We start from the raw sequence: 27,238 nt of genomic DNA on the forward strand, positions 1-27,238 counted from the left end.
ATTACATTGGCATTTGGAGATATTCCAATGGTTAGTATGAACAGGGGGAATGATTACAGCAGGCAGAACCAGAACAAACCCCCGCCCCGCATTGGCTCTCCTCCTGATGCCCCTGCACTCCAGTCCAGCAAGCGGAGGTAGAGGCACAATAACAATGCTGAACTCAGGAGGAGAAAAGATTAAGAACTTCGGGATAGTCTCGCGACGTTTGCGTCTGCAGCCGGCGGGCCGCACAAGGTCACTGCTGTCATCCTGCGGTGACCCGAACCGAGCCGAGCAGAGCCGAGCCAAGACGAATAGAGCGGTCTGCTAGTGAGCGCTTTCTAGAAGCGACGACTGAACTCTGCGGTGCATTTGTCAAATTGATCCATAAAGCTAACTTTCTGTTACTCAGAGATGGCTAGAGGAAACCGCAGCCGTCCCACAGCTCCAGCCAGGTAAAACACTTGCCTCAAGTCAGTGGTGTTGTAACACTGTAGCGGATCTCAGTTGCGTATTTAAAGCGCAGGAGTTGCGCTAATTCAACATTAGTGTCAGAAACATTTTAAACGTTAAAACAGGCATGCCTTTGTCAGTAAACCCGAGATAGTTTGTCTAGATAGGCCAATAACTACCTTATACAACTATAAAGTAATTCAATTATGGTTGCGTCAGAACTCCAGTCAAAAGTGAAGTTAGGTCTCGGCAAGGTCACTACGCAAAAGGTAATCTTTTTTTTTAGGCAAGTCAGAGAGCTGTATGGCTGTGTTGTATCCTGAGATTTTTCTGAAGAGAAATAGTTGTATAGTTCTACATCTCTATACTTACATTGTTACACTGTTACTTACACTCAGAGTTTTATGTGTTTTAGTTTTGGGCTTGTGAACAAAGACAATAATAATGTTTGACTGAAAATCTTCTGCAATTGTTTTACCACAGTGGAGAAAATTGTATTTCAAGTGTATTGTAAGAGTTGTGTACTTTCACAGGGGCCCAAATGTATTAAAATGCTTTTGTGAACTGTAATGTGACAAGTAAATGTCACTGAGCATTACTAATGTCAGAAACAATTTGTTTTCCTCAATGTGGTTGTTAGGTAACACTGTGTGGATAACAGTTACTGCAAGGACACTTGTTCAATCATTTAATCCATCATGACAGTTTGGTGATTGTTTAAAGTATTTATCAAGCAACAGTTCTCTTCTGCTTCTCCAATGCAAGCATTACATTATATTATAAATTGGATACTGTTGGGTCTTACTGTATTAATTTGAAAACTCAACTCTCGGCTCAGTTACCTTGTGATAGACATTTGACCTTATCTTTGAAATTCTATAGACTAGACAGATAGGTAGGTATTTTCTCTGCAAATGATGGTCTTGCATGAGGATATACCCCATACTAGGGCCCAACTGATACTTGATTTTTTGGGCTGATGCCTATACCGATGTTAGGGAGTAAAAAAAATTCTGATATCGATGTATCAGCTGTTAATCTTATACATAACAAATATATACATAAACACACATTTTTTGCAATGATTCTTCAAATGTGGTTATCAAACATTTGTGACAAAGATATGTAATGGAGGCATGATAGTTTACAGTTTAACACTAAACTTTATTGTATGAAATGACATCAGTGATCTGAAATAGTAAACTTCACTGGGAATTTAGTAATTATAAATAAAAAACATGTATGTATATATTAAACTTGAATTCAGATAAAGGATCAAATATAAATAAAATGCTGCCTATACAACTTTAAAAAATAATAAATAAATAATATATATATATATATATATATATATATATATATATATATATATATATTGGTGCATGATGAACATATACCCCAATACTGATATATCTGTGATAGGTCAATATTGGCTGATAATATCAGCTGACCGATATATTGGTCGGGTTCTACTCCATACTTATATTTGACAGTTTATTTTTCTGATAGAGCTCCAGGGGCCAGGAGAAGTTGTGGTGAAGGAGACAAGTTCACTTGGTGGTGTTGTCATTTATACAGTAGATTATGTAATGTACTTTAAGCCTCTCTAATGCACAGGAAATGGACTGTTTTTGTTCTCTTTGTAGCCCAGCTCCATCCCATGCTCCGGCCCCTGTTCACCCACCTCCAGCCGCCCTGGCCCCGGCTCCAGCTCAGTCCCAGGGACCAGGCCTCATGGCCCAGATGGCTACCACAGCTGCTGGGGTGGCAGTAGGCTCAGCTGTTGGCCACGTGGTTGGCAGTGCCCTTACAGGAGCGTTCAGTGGGGGCAGCAGCAGTCCAGAGCCAGCCAAACCTACATACCAGGTAAGAGGTAGAGTCTCCTCAGACAGAAGATAGATACTTCACGTCCGTCCCAACGTTTTGCAAGTAGTCAAGTGGCTACTTGTGTGACATATTTCCGATTACTGTCACAGTGCCCAAGTGCCTGTTAAAACCTCTGGAAGTTTATCAGAACTCACTGGGACTCTCTTGATTAATGACGTCCTGTCAACCACACAAATACAAATAGGCCACTGTCCATGACTTTGAAGTAGTTGGATCAACCAAACAGTATTACAGTCAGTCAGATGACAGAAAAATGCACATTCAGGAGCTGAGAGGAGAAATATAAAGCAATTAAATCAAGTTATCTAAAATCACATAGGTTTAATGTACATTAGATATAACACAGTGTTATTTTGAATGATTTAAAATCTAATATGTCATAAATTTCAACTTCTTGTCTGTAGATTATTGTTAGTTCTAAAACCAGCCAATTGGCTAGGGCTGTAGTCAACCAAAGAAAATCTTGATTGACTGAAATTGTACATAATGCTCAACTAATCAATTAGTCGCGGGAGGGGGGGGATTCACAGGTAATTTGTTAGTCTGTCTCTTCCGCCGCAGGAAATAATGGATTAATCTTGGAAAGCTATTGATGTAGCACTTCTCTCCTTATGAAGATAACACAGTGATTATTTGACTAATGAGAATTTGGTTGGATGAGAGCTTATCGACCAGCTAATCGGTCAGTCGACCAGGAGACTACAGCCCTACAATTGGCACACTACCACAAACAGCTGGACTGGTTTAGCACAATATACCATGGTGAATTGTGCGATACACTTGGTTCTGAATATCGTTTCAAAGCAGTATTAGGAGAAGTGTGGGTTGAGTGCAGTGTGTGTTGGTATATTTCAGATGTGGGACACACTTCCCTACTTGCAGTGCGTGAACATGCATGTAAGCCCTCAAGACCACAAGTGTGGGTATTGGGACAGACCCCTAGTTTGGCTTTAAAATGCCTATATGGTCTTCACATTTTCTCTGAGGCCTTCCACTTCGGTCCGGGTCTGTGTTTTAGTCTGACTTATTTTACTTTAAATACAAAGCCCAGAAGTTAGATTTCTGAGTAACAAAAATAATCTACCAAGTCCATCCATACTTTCGTTTTGGCCACTAAATCCTACTCTTCCTAAAGTGGTCAGGTATGACCACTATCTGGCTGAGAGTATCAAAGAGGTGTCAACAAAGGTTCCACTGTAAGGGCAGAGACACACTCCATAGCAGCAGGTGGAACGGACACCAATTGGAGCATTTACAGTTTCAAGTAAGATAAAAGAAGTAAAAACCAGCAGGACAAAAAAGAAAGTGACAAACAGTCATGATTAACCGTTCATGGTCCAACAATAATAAAATGTAAAGAAGAGAAGCAGCTGACTCTGCTTTACTCTACCACTAACGTTACTCCCAACATCAGCTGTTCAAATGGAAGTGTCATGTGTAGATTTTTTCTGTTATCACTGATTGTTGCTGCCATTCAATATCCTAACATTAGCAGGCTGACTGCTACAATGCACAGTTGCCTAGGTAACATAGGTAATGTTGTTGTAGGTAATGTTCTTTGCAAATTGTCACACTCACTACCCGATGAGATTGTATTGTATTGTATTTATTGGGACAATATACAGTTTTAAACATAAATGTTAACATTTGATGCACTGCACCAGAGTTAGTTAAAGGCTACTTTTGGCTTCCAACGATTATGAAAACAAGATAATCAAGATAAACCGATTATTCTGTCACATTCCGTTTCGCAATGGTGCTCTGGTTTTGTCTTGTTATAAATCCAGTGCATTAAGTGTCGGAGCAGCAAGACAGCGCAGTGAGAGACAGACAGACAGAGCTGTGTCTTCCTCACAGCGCATATGTGTCTGAATTTAACAGTCAAACGTTCAGCGGTGGAAACTGACTCATTGCGACATCTACAGGCTGCTTTGTTTTAGTTTCAGTCAGACTTTGGATGCTATTATTTAAGATGCGAGGATGTTTTGCTCCGTGTAATGATCTCTCTCCATTCATCCAGCTGCTCAGAGCTGCACTTCATCTGTCTGCAGCTGGGTTTATGTTAGCTGGCATATGCCGGCTTTTTGCCAGTATCATGTGTAGTTGTCCGGCAGATGAAAATATCAACGGCCAAAATGTCTGGTGGGAAATATGCCGATTGCTAAATTCATTAATAGCACATTAAATAACTAAATATTGTGTGACCTATAAGATATGTTGCCAAAATAACTTAAATATTAACTTATATTATGCAAAAGTTTGGTTTTGCCTCCACTATTAAGACATTGAGAGATTCACTGAGTGTTTGGTCAGATGTGACTAAGTGTAACACGAGATTGAAAAGCCAGCATGCACTTCAGGAAGAGTCCTGCGCTTTGGCTCAACAGCAGTTAACACGACTCCGAAAAGTAAATGGTAAATGGACTGTACTTGTATAGCGCCTTTCTAGTCTTCCGACCACTCAAAGTGCTTTTACACTACAAATCAGATTCGCACACATTCATACGCTGAAGGGGTACAGGGGCTACCATGCAAGGTCCCAACCTGTCCATCAGAGGAAATCTAATCATTCACACACATTCTCACACTGATGGTACAGCCGTCAGGAGTGATTAGGGGTTAAGTATCTTGCCCAAGGACACATCGACATGTGAACTGGAACCACTGATCTTTCGATTAGTGGATGACCCGCTCTCGATGAGAGGCGGGCTCAGGCAGACCGCGGCAGGTGGAGGTGGTGGCGGAGCTGCAGCTGCAGACTGCCCGCATGGTAGCATTAAATTAACAACAGCAAGCCTATTTATTTGATTTGATTGTATATGGACTATATGCTCAGTTCACAGAGTTTGTGAAGAGTTCATTCTGCTGACTTAAATATATTTGTTGGATCATAGTGTTTGTGTTTTTGTGTTTTATTGCTGTTTAAATGTAGGATAATAGTATAACAACGGTAAGATTCATATTGTTTTGTTGAATGTTTGATCAGTGAAAATGAGTTAACATGAGTTAACAGATAGATAATGGTTTGCTACAGATGGTAGCTGGCCAGCTAACATTAGCCTTGCATTTGGCAATTCTGTTCGCTAACTAATTAGCAATGCATTTTTTTGTTAAACGGCCAAGAGCCATTGTATCACATTGGCTCTACTTTGACATGCATTCTCGTTAGTAAAACTGGTTTGTATGCTACTAAAAGCAATGTGCCATTGACTGTTGTAACCTAGCCAGCAAACCATATAGACTATGCAAAGTTTACATCTGTTGTTGCGGGGATTGAAACAGCTGCACAGACAACTTTATAGGCTACGTTTAACAGCCTCTGTGGCAACAGCCCATCCTCTGATCATAATAGCCCTACCTCTGGTATTTCGCTTTTCATCCCAAAATGCAAAGTTTAGTAGGGCCTACAGAATAGTATCATTGTTTTATGTCTTGAAAATAAGCTTTCCCTCTATTTTTATCATTGTGATGTAATGCAGACAAGGCTGCAGCAGCGCCAGAAATGCAGCAGCGCCAGATCCCCTAACAATTTAATCTCTTTGCACCTTTTCTCCATCACCTCCAAACATAACAATCAATTATAGCATAGCCTAATACCTTTGGCCTAGTCTATATTTATTTTTAGGCTATAGCCAATATTCTCGAATGTCTAATCTGTCTACTAATTCTGAAAACGAATAGGCTTGGCTTTCTATGTACATTCAAAATATGATTGAATAAAGGCTATAATTACATAATCTTTTATTTAGGCTAAATTAGTTTACACAATATCAATTCTTCAATGGAGATGGATCGGATAGCCTAATACTTAGCCCAATAGGCTATCCTATTACTATTAGACAGGGCCTTCTCTTAGGCTACTAATTAAAGCCACAAACTGAAAATCATACACATCGTTTCTTGACAATATAACAGTACTATATACAATAATGAAACAATGATTATAGCCCCACGATGTAAGCTATTAAAGATGAATGAGGATTAATGAATCAAATCTTGGCAGACATGTGCACATTAATGTTAACTGCCTACATAAGCCGACGTTAGATAAACACCAAAATATAGATTTATAAACGTGACAAAAAACCCCAAATTATAACAATCTTAATATCCAGTAATCAATAGAAATAGTGATAGCAATAGAATAAAGTTAATCAAGATTGTATAATCAAAATCAAAGTTAACAAGGAGCAAGAAGCTACAGTTCCAAAAGGAGCAACCCGCAATTTTACCACTCAGACAAACAAGAAGAAATCAGTCATTTTGCAATGACCTATGGCCTATGTTCCATCCAAGAATAATCCACAAGGAAAGTTTATTTCAGCAGCAAAGAATCGTGACAGTTTGCAATTAGATGAGCCCGAACGCTGTGTTCACCTGTGTGCGCACAATTATTTCCCCTCATCCACTTTGTCTGTGAAAACGTCCAATTGGTCTGGTAAATAGAACACAGGAACTTGCCTTTGGCCTTGAGGAGTTGTGGCATTTATTCACTGACGAATAGACTAAACTGTACAGACACTGCACTGCTATGTTCACAGCTGCTAACTTCATAGTCTGTCACACACACACTCTCACTCTCTCTCTCTCCCCCATCACCTCACCTACTGTTAAACCCATGTGGGGAAAACATGCACAGAAAGAATATATTTATTCGTTTAAGTGTTTATGTAGTTATTAGGCGCTAATGTTTTCCTATTGAACGGATTATCAGAGGTTTACACCACCCCTCTCAACCTGATTGAAAATTCCTTCCAATTGGGCCAGTCTATTCAGATTGAGGTGGTTACATGAGGCATTTTTATTCTGATTGGGCTATTATTCCGATTATTAGTGGAATATTAGGGCCCATGGTTGAACGTAGTTGCTGCCTCTGCTTTAAAGCAAAAGTGTTGCTGCTTCTAGTTCTTCAGTAATCCTTAGTTGTATGTTGTATATATTCAAAATAAAATAATCTTAATCTTTTTTATTTCAAACAAAAAATGGAATGAGTAAAATAAAAATATCTCTGGTTATCAAAATATTACAAATTGCATGACATATTTTGGTTTCAGTTGTTTATTCATTTAGATAATTTCCTAATTAAAAAAATATGGTTTTATAAAATAACAACCTTATTTTAAGTACGATATCAAAAAAAAAGGCCTTTGCATCAGCTCCCAAACTCTGATATCATATCAGCACAAGCATGTACCATGCAATACCCAGCCCTAGGTGTAGTATACTAAAAGTTGAGACATTTCCTTTCGCTTCATGTATTCACAGGATGTACAAATGATTCACCAAGTAACTAATATTTGAAGATACTTTAAATACGCTTATGAAAATGATCCCACTAATACCCAGACTGTTGCTTAAAAAGTTGTGACCAACCAGAAGCCTCAACATTCATTTCTAACTTTCTAGCTGCTCTCCTGTGGTCAAATATCATTACACCTCAGATGTGTGATGTGTTTCCTCCCTTGCTTGTATCATTCTAGGAGCCCCTTCGGCCTGCTCCAGCCCAGCCAGGCCCTTGTCACTTTGAGGTCAAACAGTTCCTGGACTGTGCCACCAACCAGAATGACCTGAGTTTATGTGAGGGCTTCAATGAGGCACTCAAACAGTGCAAGTACTCCCATGGTGAGTCTGTGGTGAATGTTTGTTAGATTTACTTTATACAGCACTGCTCAAAGCAAGCGTGGCTTTAACTCAGATAACTGTGGTCATAGCATGAGATTATCTGTTTTTGATTTCTATAGAAGTATTCATATAGCTTCATGTAAGACATTCTAACTAAATTTGGTTGCCATAACGGCATAACAAGCTTTGTTTGATCATGAATTTGTACTATTATTATTTATGATTTTTCTGATAAGGAGCTACAGCAAGTTGTTGCACTTATGTTTAGAACACTATCCGTGTTTCCCCTGTAATTGTACAGGCCTGATGGGCCACCAGGCCAACAAGAGGCCCCATTGGGCCAAAAAAATATTTTCTTTAATGCCAAAAATAATGCCAAATATCCATTCATTCGGAAATCAATAATCATTTGCGTTTGGGAGCCTCTGAGCCTCTGTTCTGAAACGTGAGTGAACCTCTGTGTTCTTGCTTGGGAAACTCTTGACGTGATGTGAGTGCCTCGTCTCTTTAGGGTTTTTTCGGTGCATACCACTGGGCCTGAAAAAAATTCTAGGGGAAACACTGAACATGATATGAGTGTTTATTTATGTTGACCTGTTGTTCCTGTTTTTCTGCAGGTGTGACATCACTGATATGAAGGATGAGCCCCAGCTGTCACGATGGACATATTTCAGTAATGAAACACATACTGTAGACTGTCGTGGACACATACCCATATGATTTAATGACTCAAAAATGTAAATGCTGTACCTCAGGCAGTCAGCATTCTGGTTTGTTTTGTATGACAACTGTGAAATATATGGAATGTTTTTGGTAATGTGTACAGTGATTAAACTTTAATAAACAGCTGCTACTAGCAAATTCTGTCAACATGTGTTGTATTGATTTCTGTCTGTTTTACCTAAAATTGACCTAAACTGGAATATTTATGGTTACTGTTTATTTTCTATGTGCTGTTCATTTTCCAATAATGTCCACAGACATCCACAGACAGATGTCAATTTCCGTATTTCTTTGTTCCTCGCTTCTTGATCCTCGGTTGACCCAGAAATCATTCTGGTCTGCCATCATAAAGGCTGCTCTAAAGTGCTTATTTCTGCTCTGAGGAGCGAGGAGAGATCCCTGAGGAGGCCTGAGCGAGGATACATGAGATCAGCCTTTATGGAGTCTAGTCTTTTACCAGCTGACACACTCCTTTATTGGAAATCTTTTAGTAATTGGACGCTGCAGCGGATCACCACAGTTTTATAGTGGAGTGGACAGATAAATAACAGATTCAGCTGAAGTATATTACTCGCAAATTTTATCTTTTGTTTGTTTTCTGATTCACCATCAAGTAAAAATAAAAATCCAGATCAGTTCAGTACTGGATCTGGGCTGGTGCCAGATCAGATGAAAATCACTATTTTCCTCAAATATGGGCTGTATCTGAGGGCTGGATCTACACTACCTCTGGCCTCTTTCATAACTATGTAGTTTCAGTCCCCATAACACGAATCTATACAAAAATATAGATTTATCCCATTACTTTCAAAGTATTCAATTAAAATATATATTCTTATACAAGAATTACATCACATTTTATCACATCTGTTATAATACTTAATATAATGTATATGTATAATATAGTTAAGTTTTTAAGCAAAAGAAAAACAATTATATGTCTCAACAGTGATTAAAAATGTTACCACAGAAGAAGTATTGAAAAAACAGTAACATTATATTCAAATGTGTGAAATTATCTTTCAGTTGAATGTACAATGTGTGTCTGTGAATTAAATTTTTATCAGCAAGGCTATAAAATGCTCAGACTACAGACAGTTAAAATGATGTTTGACAGGAGATTATTTTGATAGTATAAATCATAAATATAAATTAAAGCCGCAAGCAGCATTGAACGGGCCTTCGCGCCCTTGCGCACTTCGGGCCGCGGCGCAATCGAAGGGCTTCTGTGACGGGCATGTAGATGTCTTCAGACCCGGGCTGTTCTCAGAGAGTGCAAGAAGGAGATAAACATCACTTCCTTTGTCCACTATTTTGCCCGCTGTTGGGGCTGCTTTACTGAAATTTCGTAGGGGGCGCTATTCAGCCAGTTTGCATCACTGATGGAACATTGTCATGTACACGTGTTCAGGCCAGGAGTCTTATCAAACGTAAAGTTCGGTGCAGACTGGAGCATTTACAATAAAGTTATAGCAACTTCCTCTGTCATGGCGAAACATCAAATCTCAACAGTGTGAGGATGAGAATTTTCTGCAGGGTGAGACATGGCTGCCTTGCTCACACCTGTGTCATAAAAATCATGCAAGTTTTGTGCCCATTCACTTGAATTTCAATTAGTAAATTGAAAACCCTTGATGAGTTTGTGTGTAAAACAAATTAATTTCCTAATTTTCATCAAGTCTATTTTTAGGAATGTAAAGACTTTTAATGGTAAATGGACTGTACTTGTATAGCGCCTTTCTAGTCTTCTAACCACTCAAAGCGCTTTTTACACTACAAATCACATTCACCCATTCACACACATTCATATGCTGAATGGGTACAGGTCCCAACCTGCCCATCAGAGGAAGCTAACCATTCACACACATTCATACACTGATGGCACAGCCATCAGGAACAATTTTGGGGTTAAGTGTCTTGCCCAAGGACACATCGGCATGTGGACTGGAAGAGCCGGGAATCGAACTGCCGATCTTTCGATTAGTGGTCGACCCGCTCTACCTCCTGAGCCACAGCCGCCCACTAACTAGAGATGCATGACATTGGATTTTTGCCAATATCCGATATGCTGATATTTCCAACTCATTGTGGCCGATTGCCGATACTGATATATGCACATATTTTTACCAGCTGGCTGAGGAGGCTATTATGCATGCAAGCATAGATAATACTATGATCAAGAAAGACAATATATGAAGGAAGAACTTAGGAAGACTGGAGTTCAGTAGCTCAGCATTAAAGTTTTTCCTTCATATAGACTATAGTCTTTCGTGATCATTAGTACAATATATGATTGCATGTGTAATAGTCTCCTCAGCCAAGTGGGAAAAAATATGTGCATATATGATCATCGACAATTGGCAAAAATGACAGTCAAAAAGTAATCGTGTTAAATAATTGTGATCCAATATTGAACAAGATAATCGTGATTATGATTTTTGCCATAATTGAGCACCCCTAAAAACAACATAAATTGTGATTTACATACACACACACACACACACACAGAGTTTAAATATGTATGTGATAAATTGTAAATATGTATGTAATGAATTGTTTTCTTTAAGAAACTGTTACTTGAACATTTTTCAGTTTGCTCCTAAAATTATATGTGTGCTCCTAATTTTTTTTCATTTAGGAGCACATGTACTCCTTGAAAAAAAAGTAAGGATTGAACACTGCTGTGAGATGTGTAGAAACACTAAGTAACTGGAGTGTGAGTTTTTTGGTGAGTTTTTGAGCATGTTAAGGGGGTCAAATTTAGGGTTGAAGTGGCGTATTAATAAAGAAAGAATAAGAAAGAAACAAACACACGAAATACAATAGGGTCTTCGCCCTTTGGGCTCAGGCCATAAAAAAGTATAAATGGACATCAGTTTGTGCAACAGGTCCTGGTGTTAAAGATATCCCAGGGAGCTGGCAGCTTCTCAGCCAGAAATGAACAGCAGCTAAAGGAAAAAGTTACTATAGTTTAGTGTATTTTGAGTGCTTGATTCTCCTCTTAGTCCTACTTCCATTGTATTCTTCAGCAGTGTACTATAACGATGTAAACATTTTTATTGACTAAATTTATGACATTTCAACACTCAAAGGATCAGGCAGGTGTTATTCAAATGATTTCCCATTGTCAACAAATCCTATGAGGACCGTCTCAATACTTGTTTGCAGGATCAATTGGTTATTGGTGCTAAGGATGTTATTTACCAGTCTTATCCTTTAAATTATTGAAATGTCTTTCTTAGTGAAAATATAAAAGCTGATCCATATTTTCTTTCCAAAACCTAGCTGTAGAATTGAAAATTAAGATATTTTCAGAAATAAGCATGGTAAAGGGTGACTAATTTGAAGAATTTCAAATATACTTGTAGTATGTATTACAACTCGGTTTATTAGAACTGGGGTCTTATTTTTCATAGTTTTGTCCATTATTTCTCTCAGTTATGACAACATTATATTTACCAAGTTAATTGCTGAAATATGCCGAAAAAGATGCCAGATGGGTCAAGAAGAATAAGCAGACGATCATACAGGTTAGAAAAAAGCCAAACGTTTATTTAAACCTTATTTGGAGGTATTACTGATAGGGAGCACACCTGAAATGTCAACTATGACCCCAAAACAGGAAAGAAAGGAGCAAGTGTGTATAAACTATGATGCATGTTCAGAGCAGACAGTAGTTTCTTGTTTTCTCCTCCAAATAAACAACCGGGGCTTTGTTTAAAGCCTGTATTATTGTCTGCATGCTCGTCTTTTTGACCTGTCAGATTTCTGTTATTGTAACTGACAGAAATGACGACCCAAGTTTTAAAAACACAATGAAACACAAAAATAAGGAGAAACCTCAGGAACAGAAGAGGAATCTGTGCTTATTTGTCAACTGTCCGGAACAGAAGTTGTATTGGTTGTTTGTGAAGGCCCTCTTGTAATTGAAGAAATTATTATTCTCTATTATTATCATTATTATTCTTCCAAAAGAAATACATCTTTGAGGGCCTAAACATGCTCGGAAACTTATGAAACTTTGCACATTTGTCAGAAGTGGTGAAAAATTTAATATTTTATGGGTCTCCGGGGTGGGTGTGGCAAAATGGCTTGAGAGTACCCCCTACAAAATTTCAACTTTGAAGCCACTCCTTTCAGTTTAACGTAGATGAACGAAATTTGGTAGGCACATGTATCATGGCCAGACGCACAAAAAAGCCTCTTTGAGCTATGCCTTAAGTCCAACAGGAAGCAGTTTTTGTCATTTCCAGGCCTAGCAGGTTGACCTGATCCACCTCAAATTTGGTCAAAAAAGCCTCAAGACCTTGATGATACTATACTGTGAAGATTGTTAGTTTTGGTTGAACAGTGTTGCAGTGGCAACGAAACAAATTTCGAACAGTGTTTTAACTCAACCCCACATCGTCAGATCTTTCCCAACTTTCACATGTTTGATAAGAGTCCTGTTCTGAAGACATGTACAGGCCAATATTTAATCATAGTAATAGCGCCACCTACTGGCAACAGGAAGTTATAGGCCCCATACTTTTACTAACTACTCCTAGCAAGTTAACCAGATCCACCTAATTTTGGTCAGCTAAGTTGTAAGATGTTGTTGATGCTGAATGGTGAAGCTTTTGAGTTTTCATCAAAAGCTGTTGCCATGGCGATGCATTATTTGCGATGAAACAGGAAGCTGTTTTTGAGGGGCTAGAGATGCTTGAAAACACACACATCAGTAGCGAAACATGATATCTGATATGGGTCTTGGGCTCGGACAGTCTTGACGTAGGTGAACAAAATTTGGCAGGCAGATGTATCATCTCCAAATGCACAAAAAAGCCTCTTGAAGCCATACCCTAAGTCCAACAGGAAGTCAGCCATTATGAATTAACTTTTGCTCTGTTTTTGCCATTTTGGAGGCATTGTTTTTTAACCATAGACTGTGTAAAAATATGGACGTAGTCACCCTGACGTCACCCATTGGTTTCTGAAGGGCGGTTTTGAAAAGTGAGCCCCTCAAGCTGTCGCCGTCTTGGCAGTGCATGACTCTGCCTAACTCCCAGCCAATCAAAAATGGGCAAAGAGGCAGGCCGAATGGCTGAAACAAGCCACCTAGCGGCTAGCGGACCTGTCACTCAAAGCAGCCATGTCCTTCATTATGCATATCTTTACGACTTCATAAAATTTAAACGGGTGAATTATAAAAAAATTCACCCCCTGTTCAGTTGTCATGAAAGGGGAAATTAGCTACAGAGACCAAAACCATTTTTTGTACCAGGCTGTAAACATGTTTATTTCTGCTTTAAAGTTGGACATTTTAACATGGGGGTCAATGGGGATTGACTCGCTTTTGGAGCCAGCCTCAAGTGGCCATTCAAGAACTGCAGTTTTTGGCACTTCCGTATTGGCTTCATTTTTCAGCCCCGGAGGTTGGCGCCTGGTTTTAACAAACTCCTCCTAGGGATTTGAACCGACCGACTTCAAATTTGGTGGGTGTCATCTTAAGAACTTTGCGATTTTTTGAAATATATTAAAATCATGAGTTTTCGTGGAACACCCTTGACAATTTGCTTGTCTCACCATGAAACAGGAAGTTGTTGTAACTCCACTAGACTTTGTCCAATCTGGCACAAATGTCATAAGCTTAATAAAAGTCCAGGCCTGAACACATCTGCATATCAGTATTGAGAATGTTGCCACCAACTGACAACAGGAAGTCAGAGGCAATTTTGGAACAAAGTTGCTTTGATTTTCATGGAATTTGGTGGGATCATTTCTCTCATCATTCTACCCAGAAATACATCCTTTGGTTGCGTAAAAACTCATGAAAATTTGCAAGTATGTTTGTACTAGTAAGTATTTCGATTTGATAGCAGAGATGGGCTTGGGCGTGACACAGCTCTATGGCGCCCCCTGTTACTTTTAGCATATTTGAGACATTACATGAAGCGAAGCGTGTGAGCTAATTAAGGCAACCCAACTTGAGTCGCCACTCCACTCACATGGCACACTCTCCTCACTGTAACATATATCCAATGCACCCTTATAGTCATGGCAGCATACTTAAGCCATCAGTCTCACACTTTGCTGCATGCCTGCTGCCACAACGCTCACACAAGCTATGGTGCCACTTGCTGCCGTTCATATAGCGTTTCAAAAGCCCCACCTCCACCCCGATTTCCACAGGTAGGCTCTGAGTCTATCTTCTATATCAAGCCATTTTAACATTTAATAGCTAGAATGGATATGCATTGCAGATATCCATAATTCAATTCTTCCTAGTCAAAATGAACATTTCAGATATCCACAGTGTCGTTCTCCCTAGGACATATGATGTTGTTTTTGCTATTCATGTGTATTGGGCTTTCAATTTCAGATATCTGCAATACATGTCCAGTCTAGTGATTAAATGTTAAAACGGCCACTTATTATTTTTAAGGATTTTTAGATATCTTAAATTTATTTTTGACAAGTACAATCAAAGTTGTAGATATCTTGAAATACAATTTCTGTTAGTAAGAATATTATTAATTACCATAATTACCATTCTGACTAGTGAGAATACAATTTTGACTGGAAGAAATGCTATTATGGATATCTAAAATACAATAACAGATAGGAGTGTTCCATTAAATGTTAAAACGGCTTGCCATAATCTTTCCCTTGGGGGGAAGTTAGTATCGTCACTTCTCACTCCCTGCTATGCTGAGCTCACTGTTTCCTTGTGGGGAGTGACAAGGTCAGAACACTTTTAGCAGGTCTCCTGGCTGTGGTGTCTCAGTCAGTCAGTTCAATGTGTCAGTGTCCACTGCATGTGAGCATTTTTTGCTGAACTGGTCCGGCTCACATCGTGAGGAATTTACATGAAAATTATCTACGCAATTACCTGTATTCACCTAGCACATTATTAGGATCACCTGTGCACCTGCTTATTCATGCAATGTTCCAATCAGCCAATCATATGGCTGCAGTGCAATGCATAAAATCATGATGATACAGGTCAGGAGTTTCAGTTAATGTTCACATCAAATGTCAGAATGGGGAAAAAATATTATCTTAGTGACTTTGACCATGGCATGATTGTTGGTGCCAGATGGGCTGGTTTGAGTATTTCTGAAACTGCTGATCTCCTGGGATTTTCACACACAACAGTTTTGAATGCCACAGCCTATCTGAGTGTCCTTGCTGACCATGTGCATCCCTTTATGGCCACAAATTACCATATTCTAATGATAATGCGTCATGTCACAAAGAAAAAGCCTCAAACTGATTTCATGAACATGACAGTGAGTTAAGTGTACTTCAGTGGCCTCCCCAGTCACCAGATCTGAATCCAATAGAACACCTTTGGTATGTGGTAGAATGGGAGATTTGTAGCATGAATGTGCAGCTGACAAATCTGCAGATGTGATGTAATCATGTCAACACGGAGAAGGATCTCAAAAGAATGTTTCCAACAGTATTGGGTATCGGGCTGTTACTTTCCTCATGTACTCCTAATCGTAATCGTAAAACTAGAGATATTTTAGTGATGATGACAAAAGTAGAGCCGAGTATTGGCCAAGGCGGGTCTGATATACCCATTAAACCCTACATGACAGACAGGAGTCTAGCCCTAGACACCCCTGCTAATCCAGAACCTGCTGCAGCGGACAGAGGGGTAAAAAGGACACTGGATTTTGGTCACTCTGTTCAGCATCAGGTGCCACTGTTGCATCATATGGACCCCCCACCCTACTCAGAGCACCATCACTTACCAGATCAGCATAGCGCTGACCCCTGTGCTCCCATCCGCTCCCATGAGAGGTGCTCCACGCACTCCAGGGGAGTGGAGCACTGCAAACTATACTATATAAATTGTCAAGAGGAGGACAAATAGCTCCTTTAACACAGGCAATTTGATAAAACATCTAAAGAACCAACAAAATGCCAAGTTCAAGGAGTTTGCTAATGCTGCCAGTGGTAAACAACAACAACAAACTTTGCAGCAAATGCTGGAGATGCAAGAGAAAATGTCTAGAGTCAACCCATGGATGGTAAAAAGTACATTGCCCTTGATGACCAGCCCTTGTCAGTTGTAGATGATACGGGATTTAATAGTCTTCTCAGTGTACTGCAGTCAAAGTATGAGATTCCCAGCCATCACCACATCACAGACACTGTATAACTAAAGCTGCATGACTTTGTGAAAAAGCACATCAACAGCCTGTTGCAGGACATTTTGACCTTCATCTTCTCCACTGATATTTGGACTAGCAATGTCAGCCCAATGTCTCTCATCAGTTTAACTGCACAGTGGATTGATGAGGATTTTACTCCCCAGAGGGTCGTTCTACAAGCAAAGCAATTTTGGGGTTCACACACTAGCCAAGCCATTGCATTTGATGATATCCTTCAGATGTGGGGCATTCCAAAAAGTTATGCTCACGTTGTGCTGTGGGACAATGCCAAAAACATGATCAAGGCCATGAGTTATGTGCTGTACTCTGTTGTGCCTGTTGTGTGTCGCTCATATCCTCCAGCTGGCTATTAATGAGGGTCTTTTGGCTCAGAGTGTAGCTAATGCGGTGGCAGTAAAAACTTGCAGCCAAAAGAGGGAAAGGAGCCCGATGGGGCTCAGGGACACTTTCGGTCAGCATCACCCGTCACTCAGGAGAGTTTTCGGTTATCTGGATGGGACATCAGAGATCGATGGGACGACAGGACAGACAGGCTGCAGGAGGAAAATAGGAGACTACAAGTGGAGCAGGAGGCCCTCCTCAAATCCATAGTTGCTTCCCCGACATTTTCCATTCTCCATCAGGAAGACAGCATGCATCCTCTTCAGGTTATCGTCACTCTTCAGGGAGACCCTATGACAGCTCCCCTGTGTCAATATACAGATCTGACAGAGCCTCGCATCAGGTATTTGCCTACCATTATCACTGTCCACTGCGGCATGACTATTCTCCTACAGTAATTCCAGACACCCCTACGCTAATACAACGGCTGCCCTTAACCAGCAATACGGGCAGCCCCACCAGTTGGCCCTACAGTGGATTGCAGAACTGATGGATGGCCCACATGTCATGTCTGGTGACACCAAGGCATTCAGAATGTTTGCTCTGAAGGTGCGGTCGCTGGTCAGTGTGGCCAAAGATGGGTAGGAGAGGGAAAGTTTCACAACTATGCCACCTGGGGAATTGCACCCCAGGAAATGCACTGATGAGTACCCTTAGTAATAAGAGGTCACACAGATTCACCACACTGAGAGGATGGGAGACAGACTTCCAACTACAAAAATTTATTGGTTAAGATTTACTGTCATTAAAAGAACAGAAAGATGTCACGGGTAAACAGCCTGAGTGCCAAAACAACAAAGTCATTTGCAGTATGAAAATAACTAAAATAAATAGTAGGAACAAGGCTAAGGCTTAGTTAGTGGGCAGACTAAATCAAAAAAATGGGGGGGGGGGCACAACTCAAACAGAAAAAACCCCACTACAAACCTGCCGCACACCTTACCAGCTCCTGTCCTAAAAGAAAAGAAACAAAATTATAATACCGCTCATAGGGGGACATTCAGGCAGATACAGTAAATTACACAGTTAAAACAGGAGGGCTATACTAAAATACACACACAGCACTCACACTCACATACACACAAACAAAAAAAAAAAACAGCAAAATAACTAATTCAATAACTAACACTAACTAAACATATACAAACAAAAAAAAAAAACACACAAAGTAGCAGATAATAACAAAACAGAATTAACCCAAACTCTGCTGTGGGCAGAGACCAGGAGTGGTAGCAGCAACCCCAACAGCTAATATTAAACTAAATAAATTAAATAAAAAAATTAATCCACAACAAATAAATCAATAAACAAAAAGAAAAGAACTGAATCAAAACAGGAGTTGTGATGGGATGGAGAACAAAAGCTGCAGAAGCACACTATGCACTTTAAGCAGCGTGTGTGAATACTGGCAGCAGCAGCAGCAGCAAAGAAGAGGGAGAGAGACATAGCGGCTGCACCGGGACTGGAGGCCGTGGAAAGTCGTCCTTCACGATGCCCAGCTGGCGGCACAGATCACCTGGCTGCACGATGCAGCCCCACACAGAGCGCAGGGGGAGAGGAGGCACAAACTGTGGCCTTAACAGCTACAGCAGACAGAAAGCAGGATCGTTTTAATATACAGCATATAATAGTTATAAATCAATCAATCAATTTTTATTTATATAGCGCCATATCACAACAGAAGTCATCTCAAGGCACTTTTCACATAGAGCAGGTCAAGACTGTACTCTTTAATTTACAGAGACCCAACAATTCCCCCATGAGCAAGCACTTGGCGAAAGCGGTAAGGAAAAACTCCCCTTTAACGGGTAGAAACCTCAAGCAGACCCCGGCTCTTGGTGGGCGGCCATCTGTTTTGACCGGTTGGGTTGAGAGAGAGAAAGAGAGAGGGAAAGGGGGAGGGGGGACAGAAGAAAAACAATCACAACAACAACAACAAGCACAAGCATCAATAGACAGGGAAGGATGCTATCAGGACTGTGAAGGACCGCGAAGACTTGGCCCGGGACTCAGGTTTTCCTGTGAGATGAGAAAGCACAAAAAACTCCGGGGAAGAAGCAAAGTTAGTGACATGCATTGATGTTACATGAATGCATACAGATGGAGAGGAGGAGGAGGAGGAGAGAGGAGCTCAGTGCATCATGGGAAGTCCCCCAGCAGTCTAGGCCTATAGCAGCATAACTAAGGGCTGATCCAAGGCGAGCCTGGTCGGCCCTAACTATAAGCTTTATCAAAAAGGAAAGTTTTAAGCCTACTCTTAAACATAGAGAGGGTGTCTGCACCCCGGACTGAATCCGGTAGATGGTTCCATAGAAGAGGAGCCTGATAGCTGAAGGCTCTGCCTCCCATTCTACTTTTAAAGACTGTAGGGACCACCAGTAAGCCTGCATACTGGGAGCGCAGTGTTCTAGTGGGATAATACGGTATTATGAGCTCTTCAAGATATGATGGTGCCTGACCATTAAGGGCTTTGTAAGTTAGGAGAAGGATTTTAAATTCTATTATAGATTTTACAGGAAGCCAATGTAGTGAAGCTAAAATGGGAGAAATGTGGTCTCTTTTTCTAGTTTTAGTCAATACACGTGCAGCTGCATTCTGGACCAGCTGGAGAGTCTTTAGAGACTTGTTAGGGCAGCCTGATAATAAGGAATTGTAATAATCCAGCCTAGAAGTAACAAATGCGTGAACTAGTTTTTCTGCATCTTTTAGGGACAGGATGTGCCTGATTTTTGTGATATTACGTAAGTGAAAAAAGGCAGTCCTTGAAATTTGATTTATGTGGGAGTTAAAGGACATATCCTGATCAAAGATAACTCCCAGATTCCTTACGGTGGTGCTGGCGGCCAGGGTAATGCCATCCAGTGTAGCTATATCATTAGATAATGTGTTTCTAAGGTGTTTAGGGCCAAGCACAATAACTTCAGTTTTATCTGAATTTAGTAGTAGAAAATTGCAGGTCATCCAGGTCTTTATGTCGTTAAGGCATGTTTGGAGTTTGTTTAACTGATTGGGTTCATCTGGCTTCACTGATAAATATAATTGGGTGTCATCTGTGTAACAATGAAAATTTATGGAGTGTTTCCTAATAATATTACCTAAAGGAAGCATATATAAGGTGAATAGAATTGGTCCAAGTACAGAACCTTGTGGAACTCCGTGTCTAACTTTTGCCTTCACGTAGGATTCATCATTAACATGTACAAACTGAAATCCGTCTGATAAATAGGACTTAAACCAGCTTAATGCAGTTCCTTTAATGCCAATTAAATGTTCCAGTCTCTGCAAAAGGATTTGATGGTCAATTGTGTCGAATTCAGCACTAAGATCTAACAGGACAAGTATAGAGACAAATCCTTTGTCCGATGCAGTTAGGAGGTCATTTGTGACTTTCACCAGTGCTGTCTCTGTGCTATGATGCGCTCTAAATCCTGACTGAAAATCCTCAAATAAACTATTGTTATGTAGAAAGTCACATAACTGATTAGAGACTGCTTTCTCAAGGATCTTAGATAGAAATGGAAGGTTAGATATAGGTCTATAATTGGCTAAAACACCTGAATCAAGAGTAGGCTTCTTAAGAAGAGGTTTAATTACAGCTACTTTAAAGGACTGTGGTACATAGCCTGTTACTAAAGACAAATTGATCATATCTAGTAAAGAAGTGCTCACTAAGGGTAAGGCTTCCTTCAGCAGCCTAGTTGGGATGGGATCTAAGAGACAGGTTGATGGTTTAGCTGAACAAATCATTGAAGTTAGTTCAGACAAGTCTACCGGAGAAAAACAGTCCAAATATATGTCAGGATTTACAGCTGTTACTAAGGTGCCTGTGTTTGGGGAGAGAACGGTGCCTGTTGAGGGCAGGAGGTGGTTAATTTTGTCTCTAATGCTGTCAATAAAATAATAATAAATAATAATAATAAATGCTGTCAGTCTTACCCAAGCGAAGAGAGCTTAACACCCGGTCCAACATACAATCACCACTTCACGATGTAGGTGGAGAGCAGATGCCACGCTCCCTGAAATCCTCACCGCTGCACACCAAACCGGCTCGGCCAACACTGCTGTAAAATGGTCACACAACGGCCGCTGTCACACAATAATGTCCCATAAAACATGTATAGCAGCGCCAATACTTACTTACAAGTTGTTTTGCGCCGTCAACTGGAGCACGCCAGACAGAGTCCTCACCCAATCAATGCCAGGCACATCTGAGCGCGTGAGTGAAAGCAGGACTAATAAGCCAGGTGGCACCGCAGCGCAATCAGCCGCAGGTGAGACTAATTGGGAGATTGCAGTGGAGGTGGAGCAGCACTCAACCTGCCACATCAGCATGCTGGCCCAGTTGGGGACGAAAGGAGAGGTTGAGCTAGAATGCGGGTTCCATGTCTCGAGGCTACTTGGGAAGTTGCCACACGATATGAGATCCAGTTTCCAACGATACATTCATCCTCAACACATCCCCATTCCAACCCTCCACGACTTCTCGGACTGGCTCGAGTACGAGTTGCAGGTGCAGGTTGATACTTCCAGGTTAAGTGCGAGGAGAGACATGACTCATAAGAGAGAGGAGAGGACAAAGCCTTCCATCAAGACAACCACTATTCTGCTGAACATGGAAACGCCAGCAACTGGACCCACCACCACACCAGTAGCCACCGGCAAGGGAAGGAAATATTGTCCTTACTGTGACAGCCCTAAACACTCCCTGAATAATTCTTCCAACTTTGGTCAGCTACACACAGCACAAAGACAAAGTTGGATAAAGGACAACAATCGGTGTGGGAGAACTCACCGTGCTGCAGACTGTGACTTGAAGATGTTTTGTAAGACTTGCAACAAATGCCACCTCCTTGTCCTTCATGAGGTCAATGATAGGCCTATCGGCAAAGGAGAAATAAATCTAACACCTACCTCACACAAGCTGATACCCACACCTCACGGCTGGGGGAGGAAGTGCTGTGCATCAACAAACTCCCAGGGGGACTTAACATTTTGCTGAAAGTTAGTAAGGTTCTTCTGTGGCATGGAAATTGGACTCTAGAATCCTACGCCATTCTCGATGATGGTTCAGAACGGATGATTCTTTTACATGCAGCTGCACAACAGTTAGGTCTTGAGGGCCAGCCAGAGAACCTCCCTCTGAGGACAGGACTTCCACGCTCTTCATGGAGAGGCTGTTTCCTTCAGTATTTCACCTGCCTCTCAGCCTAAGAGAACCTTCCAGATCCAGCAAGCTTTCACTGCCAAAACACTCGATTTGGCTGAACATACACATCCAGTGAATGCCCTTAAAGGGAAGTATCAACATCTCAGAGGTCTGCCACTACAGACCATCGATCATGCCAAACCACTGCCGCTGATAGGATCAGACCAGCCTCATCTAATCACTCCAGTGAAGCCCATCCGCCTTGGACCTCCTGGGGGGGGCCAGCAGCTGTTGAAACATGTCTGGGCTGGACACTCTAAGGCCCAGCTCAAGCCATAACCCACCATTTGACTGAGCAACAGTGCTACTTCACCTCTTCCCAGTCACCAACTGCCGACCTGTTCAAAGAGGTTGAAAAATTGTGGCAGATGGACGTGCTACCATGGCATTGTGCCAAAGCTAGCACCAGGTCGCGCCAAGACCAGGAGGCAATTAAACTCCTCGAGGAGATTGACGAAGTCTCCTGAGCAAGCCCTCACCTGGACAGCAGAGACCCAGAGACTAGTTAGGGAAGGCTATGTTGTCAAACTTGACCCTGGAGTTGAAGAAACCACAACTAGCTGATATATTCCGCACCACGTGGTGCAGCACAATGGCAAAAATTGAGTCGTGTTTAATTGCTCCTTCCAATTCTGGGGCCAGTGCCTCAATGAACTTCTCCTTCCTGGATCCACGCTGGGGCCATCCCTTCTGGTGGTGCTGCTAAGATTCCAAGAACATTCCATTGCTGTGAGCAGCAATATCCATGGAATGTTCCACCAGGTGAAGCTGTTAATGGAGGACTGTCCTCTGCTCCGATTCCTCTGGTGAGAAATTAAATGGGAGGAGCCCCCCAGTGTCTATGAGTGGAGGGTCCTCCCCTTTGGCACCACGTGTAGCCCGTGCTGTGCCATTTTTGCTCTTCAAAAGCATGTGATGGACCATAGTCAACTTGGGGAAGATGTCCAAGAAACTGTGCTGCAGTCATTTTACATGGACAACTGTCTCCAGAGCCTACTATCAGAGGACCATGCCAAAGCTTTAGTGGATAAACTGTACAAGCTCCTAACAGAGGGAGGCTTTGAGCTTCAACAGTGGACTAGCAACCAGCCATCTGTTATCAGTCACCTCCCCTCAGAGGCCAGGTCCAACAGCGCTGAGCTTTGGATAGCACAGGGCAACCCAGATGCTGAAGAGTCAGCACTTGGCCTCCACTGGCACTGCCCATCAGACAGGCTACGCTACAAGCTGCACCCTGTCATCCATTCCCAAGTGACTCTGCGCACAATCTATGAAATTCTAATGAGTAAATATGATCCCCTTGGCTTTATTGTCCCAAACACCACTAGGGCTAAAGTCATAGTGCACATCCAGTCCTGCCAACGTGATATCCACATATTTTGTGACGCCTCAGAGCGCACTTATGGGTCGGTGGCCTATCTAAGGACCAAAGACATAAGTGGGAAAGTGGAAGTTGCTTTCCTCAATGCATGTTCCCGAGTAGCCCCAAAGAAGTAGCAGACTATCCCCCGTTTAGAGCTATGTGCGGCACTGACTAGAGCCCAGCTGGCTAAGGTCCTCACCACTGACTTGACAATTCCTATCCACCAGGTTGTACTATGGACCAACTCCACCACAGTGCTTACATGGCTTCAATCCGACACATGCCACATTTCTCCCATTTTAGCTTCACTACATTGGCTTCCTGTAAAATCTAGAATAGAATTTAAAATCCTTCTCCTAACTTACAAAGCCCTTAATGGTCAGGCACCATCATATCTTGAAGAGCTCATAATACCGTATTATCCCACTAGAACACTGCGCTCCCAGTATGCAGGCTTACTGGTGGTCCCTACAGTCTTTAAAAGTAGAATGGGAGGCAGAGCCTTCAGCTATCAGGCTCCTCTTCTATGGAACCATCTACCGGATTCAGTCCGGGGTGCAGACACCCTCTCTATGTTTAAGAGTAGGCTTAAAACTTTCCTTTTTGATAAAGCTTATAGTTAGGGCCGACCAGGCTCGCCTTGGATCAGCCCTTAGTTATGCTGCTATAGGCCTAGACTGCTGGGGGACTTCCCATGATGCACTGAGCTCCTCTCTCCTCCTCCTCCTCCTCTCCATCTGTATGCATTCATGTAACATCAATGCATGTCACTAACTTTGCTTCTTCCCCGGAGTTTTTTGTGCTTTCTCATCTCACAGGAAAACCTGAGTCCCGGGCCAAGTCTTCGCGGTCCTTCACAGTCCTGATAGCATCCTTCCCTGTCTATTGATGCTTGTGCTTGTTGTTGTTGTTGTGATTGTTTTTCTTCTGTCCCCCCTCCCCCTTTCCCTCTCTCTTTCTCTCTCTCAACCCAACCGGTCAAAGCAGATGGCCGCCCACCAAGAGCCAGGGTCTGCTTGAGGTTTCTACCCGTTAAAGGGGAGTTTTTCCTTACCGCTGTCGCCAAGTGCTTGCTCATGGGGGAATTATTGGGTCTCTGTATATTAAAGAGTACGGTCTTGACCTGCTCTATGTGAAAAGTGCCTTGAGATGACTTCTGTTGTGATATGGCGCTATATAAATAAAAATTGATTGATTGATTGATTGACATGCCGATATAAAGAAATCCAAGACCTGACAGACTGTGATGCCTGGCACTATGTGGATTCAGATAACAACTCAGCCGATGACATAACTTGGGGTAAGTGTCTGTCTGAGCTGAGGATGCAGAGCCGTTGATGTCGAGGTCCCGCCTTCCTTTACGGGGCTCCGGACCAGTGGCCTACGAAGCCAGATCCCACACCAGATAGTGGTGAAGAGCTGCTAAAGCCATTTACCTGTCTGCATATTGTCTCAACAGTAAGCCTGTCCCTACCTGATGCAAATCAGTTCCAGACATTGCAGGAACTCCTGACCACCACAGCACAGGTGCTTCATGGGGCAGCTAATACCCCTGTCTCTGCTGATGACTATATATATATATCACCCACATGCACACACATACATAAATGTAGATAAAACACACCAAACACAAGGTTTTTTTTTTTTTGGTTTTTTTCTCTTTGTTTTGTTTTGTTTTGTTTTGTTTTGCTTTGTTTGTGCCTTGGCCCACATGTGTCCTGAAACCTCATGAGTCCCCCCACATCCTTCTGCCTCTCCTCCGCCGACCAAGACCAAAAGGATACAAGATCCACCTACTATGGATAGAAAAGGGCAGAAGCCCTGAGCTATCCCTCCAGGCCCATGATCTTCTACGTTCTACGTTCATGACTATCAGAATGCAGAAACCATGCTCCTACAGAAGGTGCAACAGGATTGTTTTCCATCAGACCAGACCCACTTGAAGGAAGGCAAGCCACTATCTAAGTCCAGTCGTCTGATAACTCTAGTCCCCGAATGGGACAATACCACCAACCTCATCCGAGTAGGAGGCTGGCTTTGTCAAAGCCCTCACTTTGACAAGTCAACCATACACCCTGTTGTGCTTGACCCGAAGCACAAAGTCACCAAGCTAATTATCAAGGATCTGGATGAAAAATTATGCCAGCCTGGCGCAGAGAGAGTGTTTGCCGAAGCTAGGCAGAGATATTGGATACTGCAAGGGAGAGAGGCCATTAAGCGCCTCCAGTGGGGGGGGTCTGGAGTGCCGAAAATGGCGAGGCCAACCAGAAATACCAAAGATGGCTGACCTGCCCCCAGCGAGACTCCGACTGCATCAGCCGGCCTTTTACTCAACAGGTATGGACTGCTTTGGCCCCTATGTCATCAAAGTGGGTCGAAGAAACGAAAAGAAGTGGGGCATCATATTTAAATGTCTGACTATTAGGGCAGTTCATCTGGACCTCATGCCAGCTATAGATACAGACTCCTTTCTCATGGCCTTTCGCAGATTTGTAGCTCGCCGGGGCAGGCCAGTTGAGCTTCTATCAGACCAAGGAACTAACTTTAAAGGTGGGGAGCAAGAGCTGAAAGAGACCTATTAATGCACTGCAACCTGAGCTGCAGGCCATGTTGGCTGCCCAACAAGTGGAATTCAAATTTAACCCCCATTCAACCCCCCTAGCGCTCCACACTTCGGGGGCTGCTGGGAGAGAGAAATCCGCTCCTTGAAACAGGCACTACGGACAACCTTGGGATCTCAAACTGTAACAGAGGAGGTCCTGCAGACTGTCCTCATTGAAATTGAGGGCATTCTGAACTCAAAGTCCTGAGGTTATACATCATCTGATGTTGTAGACCAAGATCCGGTGACTCCCAACACTCTGCTGATGGGGCAGCCTGATACAGCCTTTCCTTAAGGGGTCTACCCCGAGTCAGAGTTGCTCAGCCAGCGGAGATGGAGCCACAGCCAGATACTGGCTGACCATCAAAATTGACCCGAGGACAACAGGAAGGTTAAGTACTCATATTGGTACACAGTATCGGCAAGTACCCAAATGTAAGTACTTGTACTTGTGCTTGGTCTGAAAAAAAGTGGTATTGGTACATCCCTAGTATGGTGTTCCTAATAAAGTCCTTGGTGAGTGTATAGTCACCTTCTCTCTTCTTTCCAACCTAGATGATAAATGGAGTCCACAACATCATTTATCTCGGTGGCGAGATCCAGAGCCAACTTGGCAAGGATTTGGATAAGCCTCTCTCTGATGTTTTGGCCTCTATATTCTTTGAGGCTGGAAAGACAAAGGTTCTAACATCTTGTATATTGGTCTGCTTCCAACACTCTCTCTTTGAGAGCTTTGTGATCTTTGAAAAGTTGAGCCTTCTGATTTTCTAGGACTTCGATTTTGGCTCTGCATTCCTTTATCTCTTTGGAGTTTAGGTCCACACTGTGCGATGGCAGCTAGCATTGCTGGATTT

The 27,238-nt window shown here is 42.0% G+C and overlaps 1 protein-coding gene and 1 long non-coding RNA gene across 2 annotated transcripts; one reads left to right on the top strand and one right to left on the bottom strand.

Moving 5' to 3' along the window:
* Nucleotides 1-202: 202 nt before the first annotated feature.
* On the top strand, nucleotides 203-8,814 carry chchd10 (coiled-coil-helix-coiled-coil-helix domain containing 10). Its single transcript, XM_067584524.1, has 4 exons — nucleotides 203-437; nucleotides 2,082-2,301; nucleotides 7,803-7,944; nucleotides 8,562-8,814. Exons 1-4 carry the CDS (start codon nucleotides 397-399, stop codon nucleotides 8,579-8,581), a joined length of 423 nt encoding a protein of 140 aa, XP_067440625.1. The 5' UTR covers nucleotides 203-396; the 3' UTR covers nucleotides 8,582-8,814.
* Nucleotides 8,815-17,919: 9,105 nt separating this feature from the next.
* LOC137179673 (uncharacterized) lies at nucleotides 17,920-21,343 on the bottom strand. Its single transcript, XR_010927855.1, has 2 exons — nucleotides 21,150-21,343; nucleotides 17,920-18,796 (listed from the first exon to the last, which is right to left on the bottom strand). It is a non-coding gene; the product is annotated as an uncharacterized lncRNA (long non-coding RNA).
* Between the last annotated feature and the right edge of the window lie 5,895 nt (nucleotides 21,344-27,238).

Source organism: Thunnus thynnus, chromosome 3 (assembly GCF_963924715.1).
Source record: "Thunnus thynnus chromosome 3, fThuThy2.1, whole genome shotgun sequence".
Taxonomy (NCBI): Eukaryota; Metazoa; Chordata; class Actinopteri; order Scombriformes; family Scombridae; genus Thunnus; species Thunnus thynnus.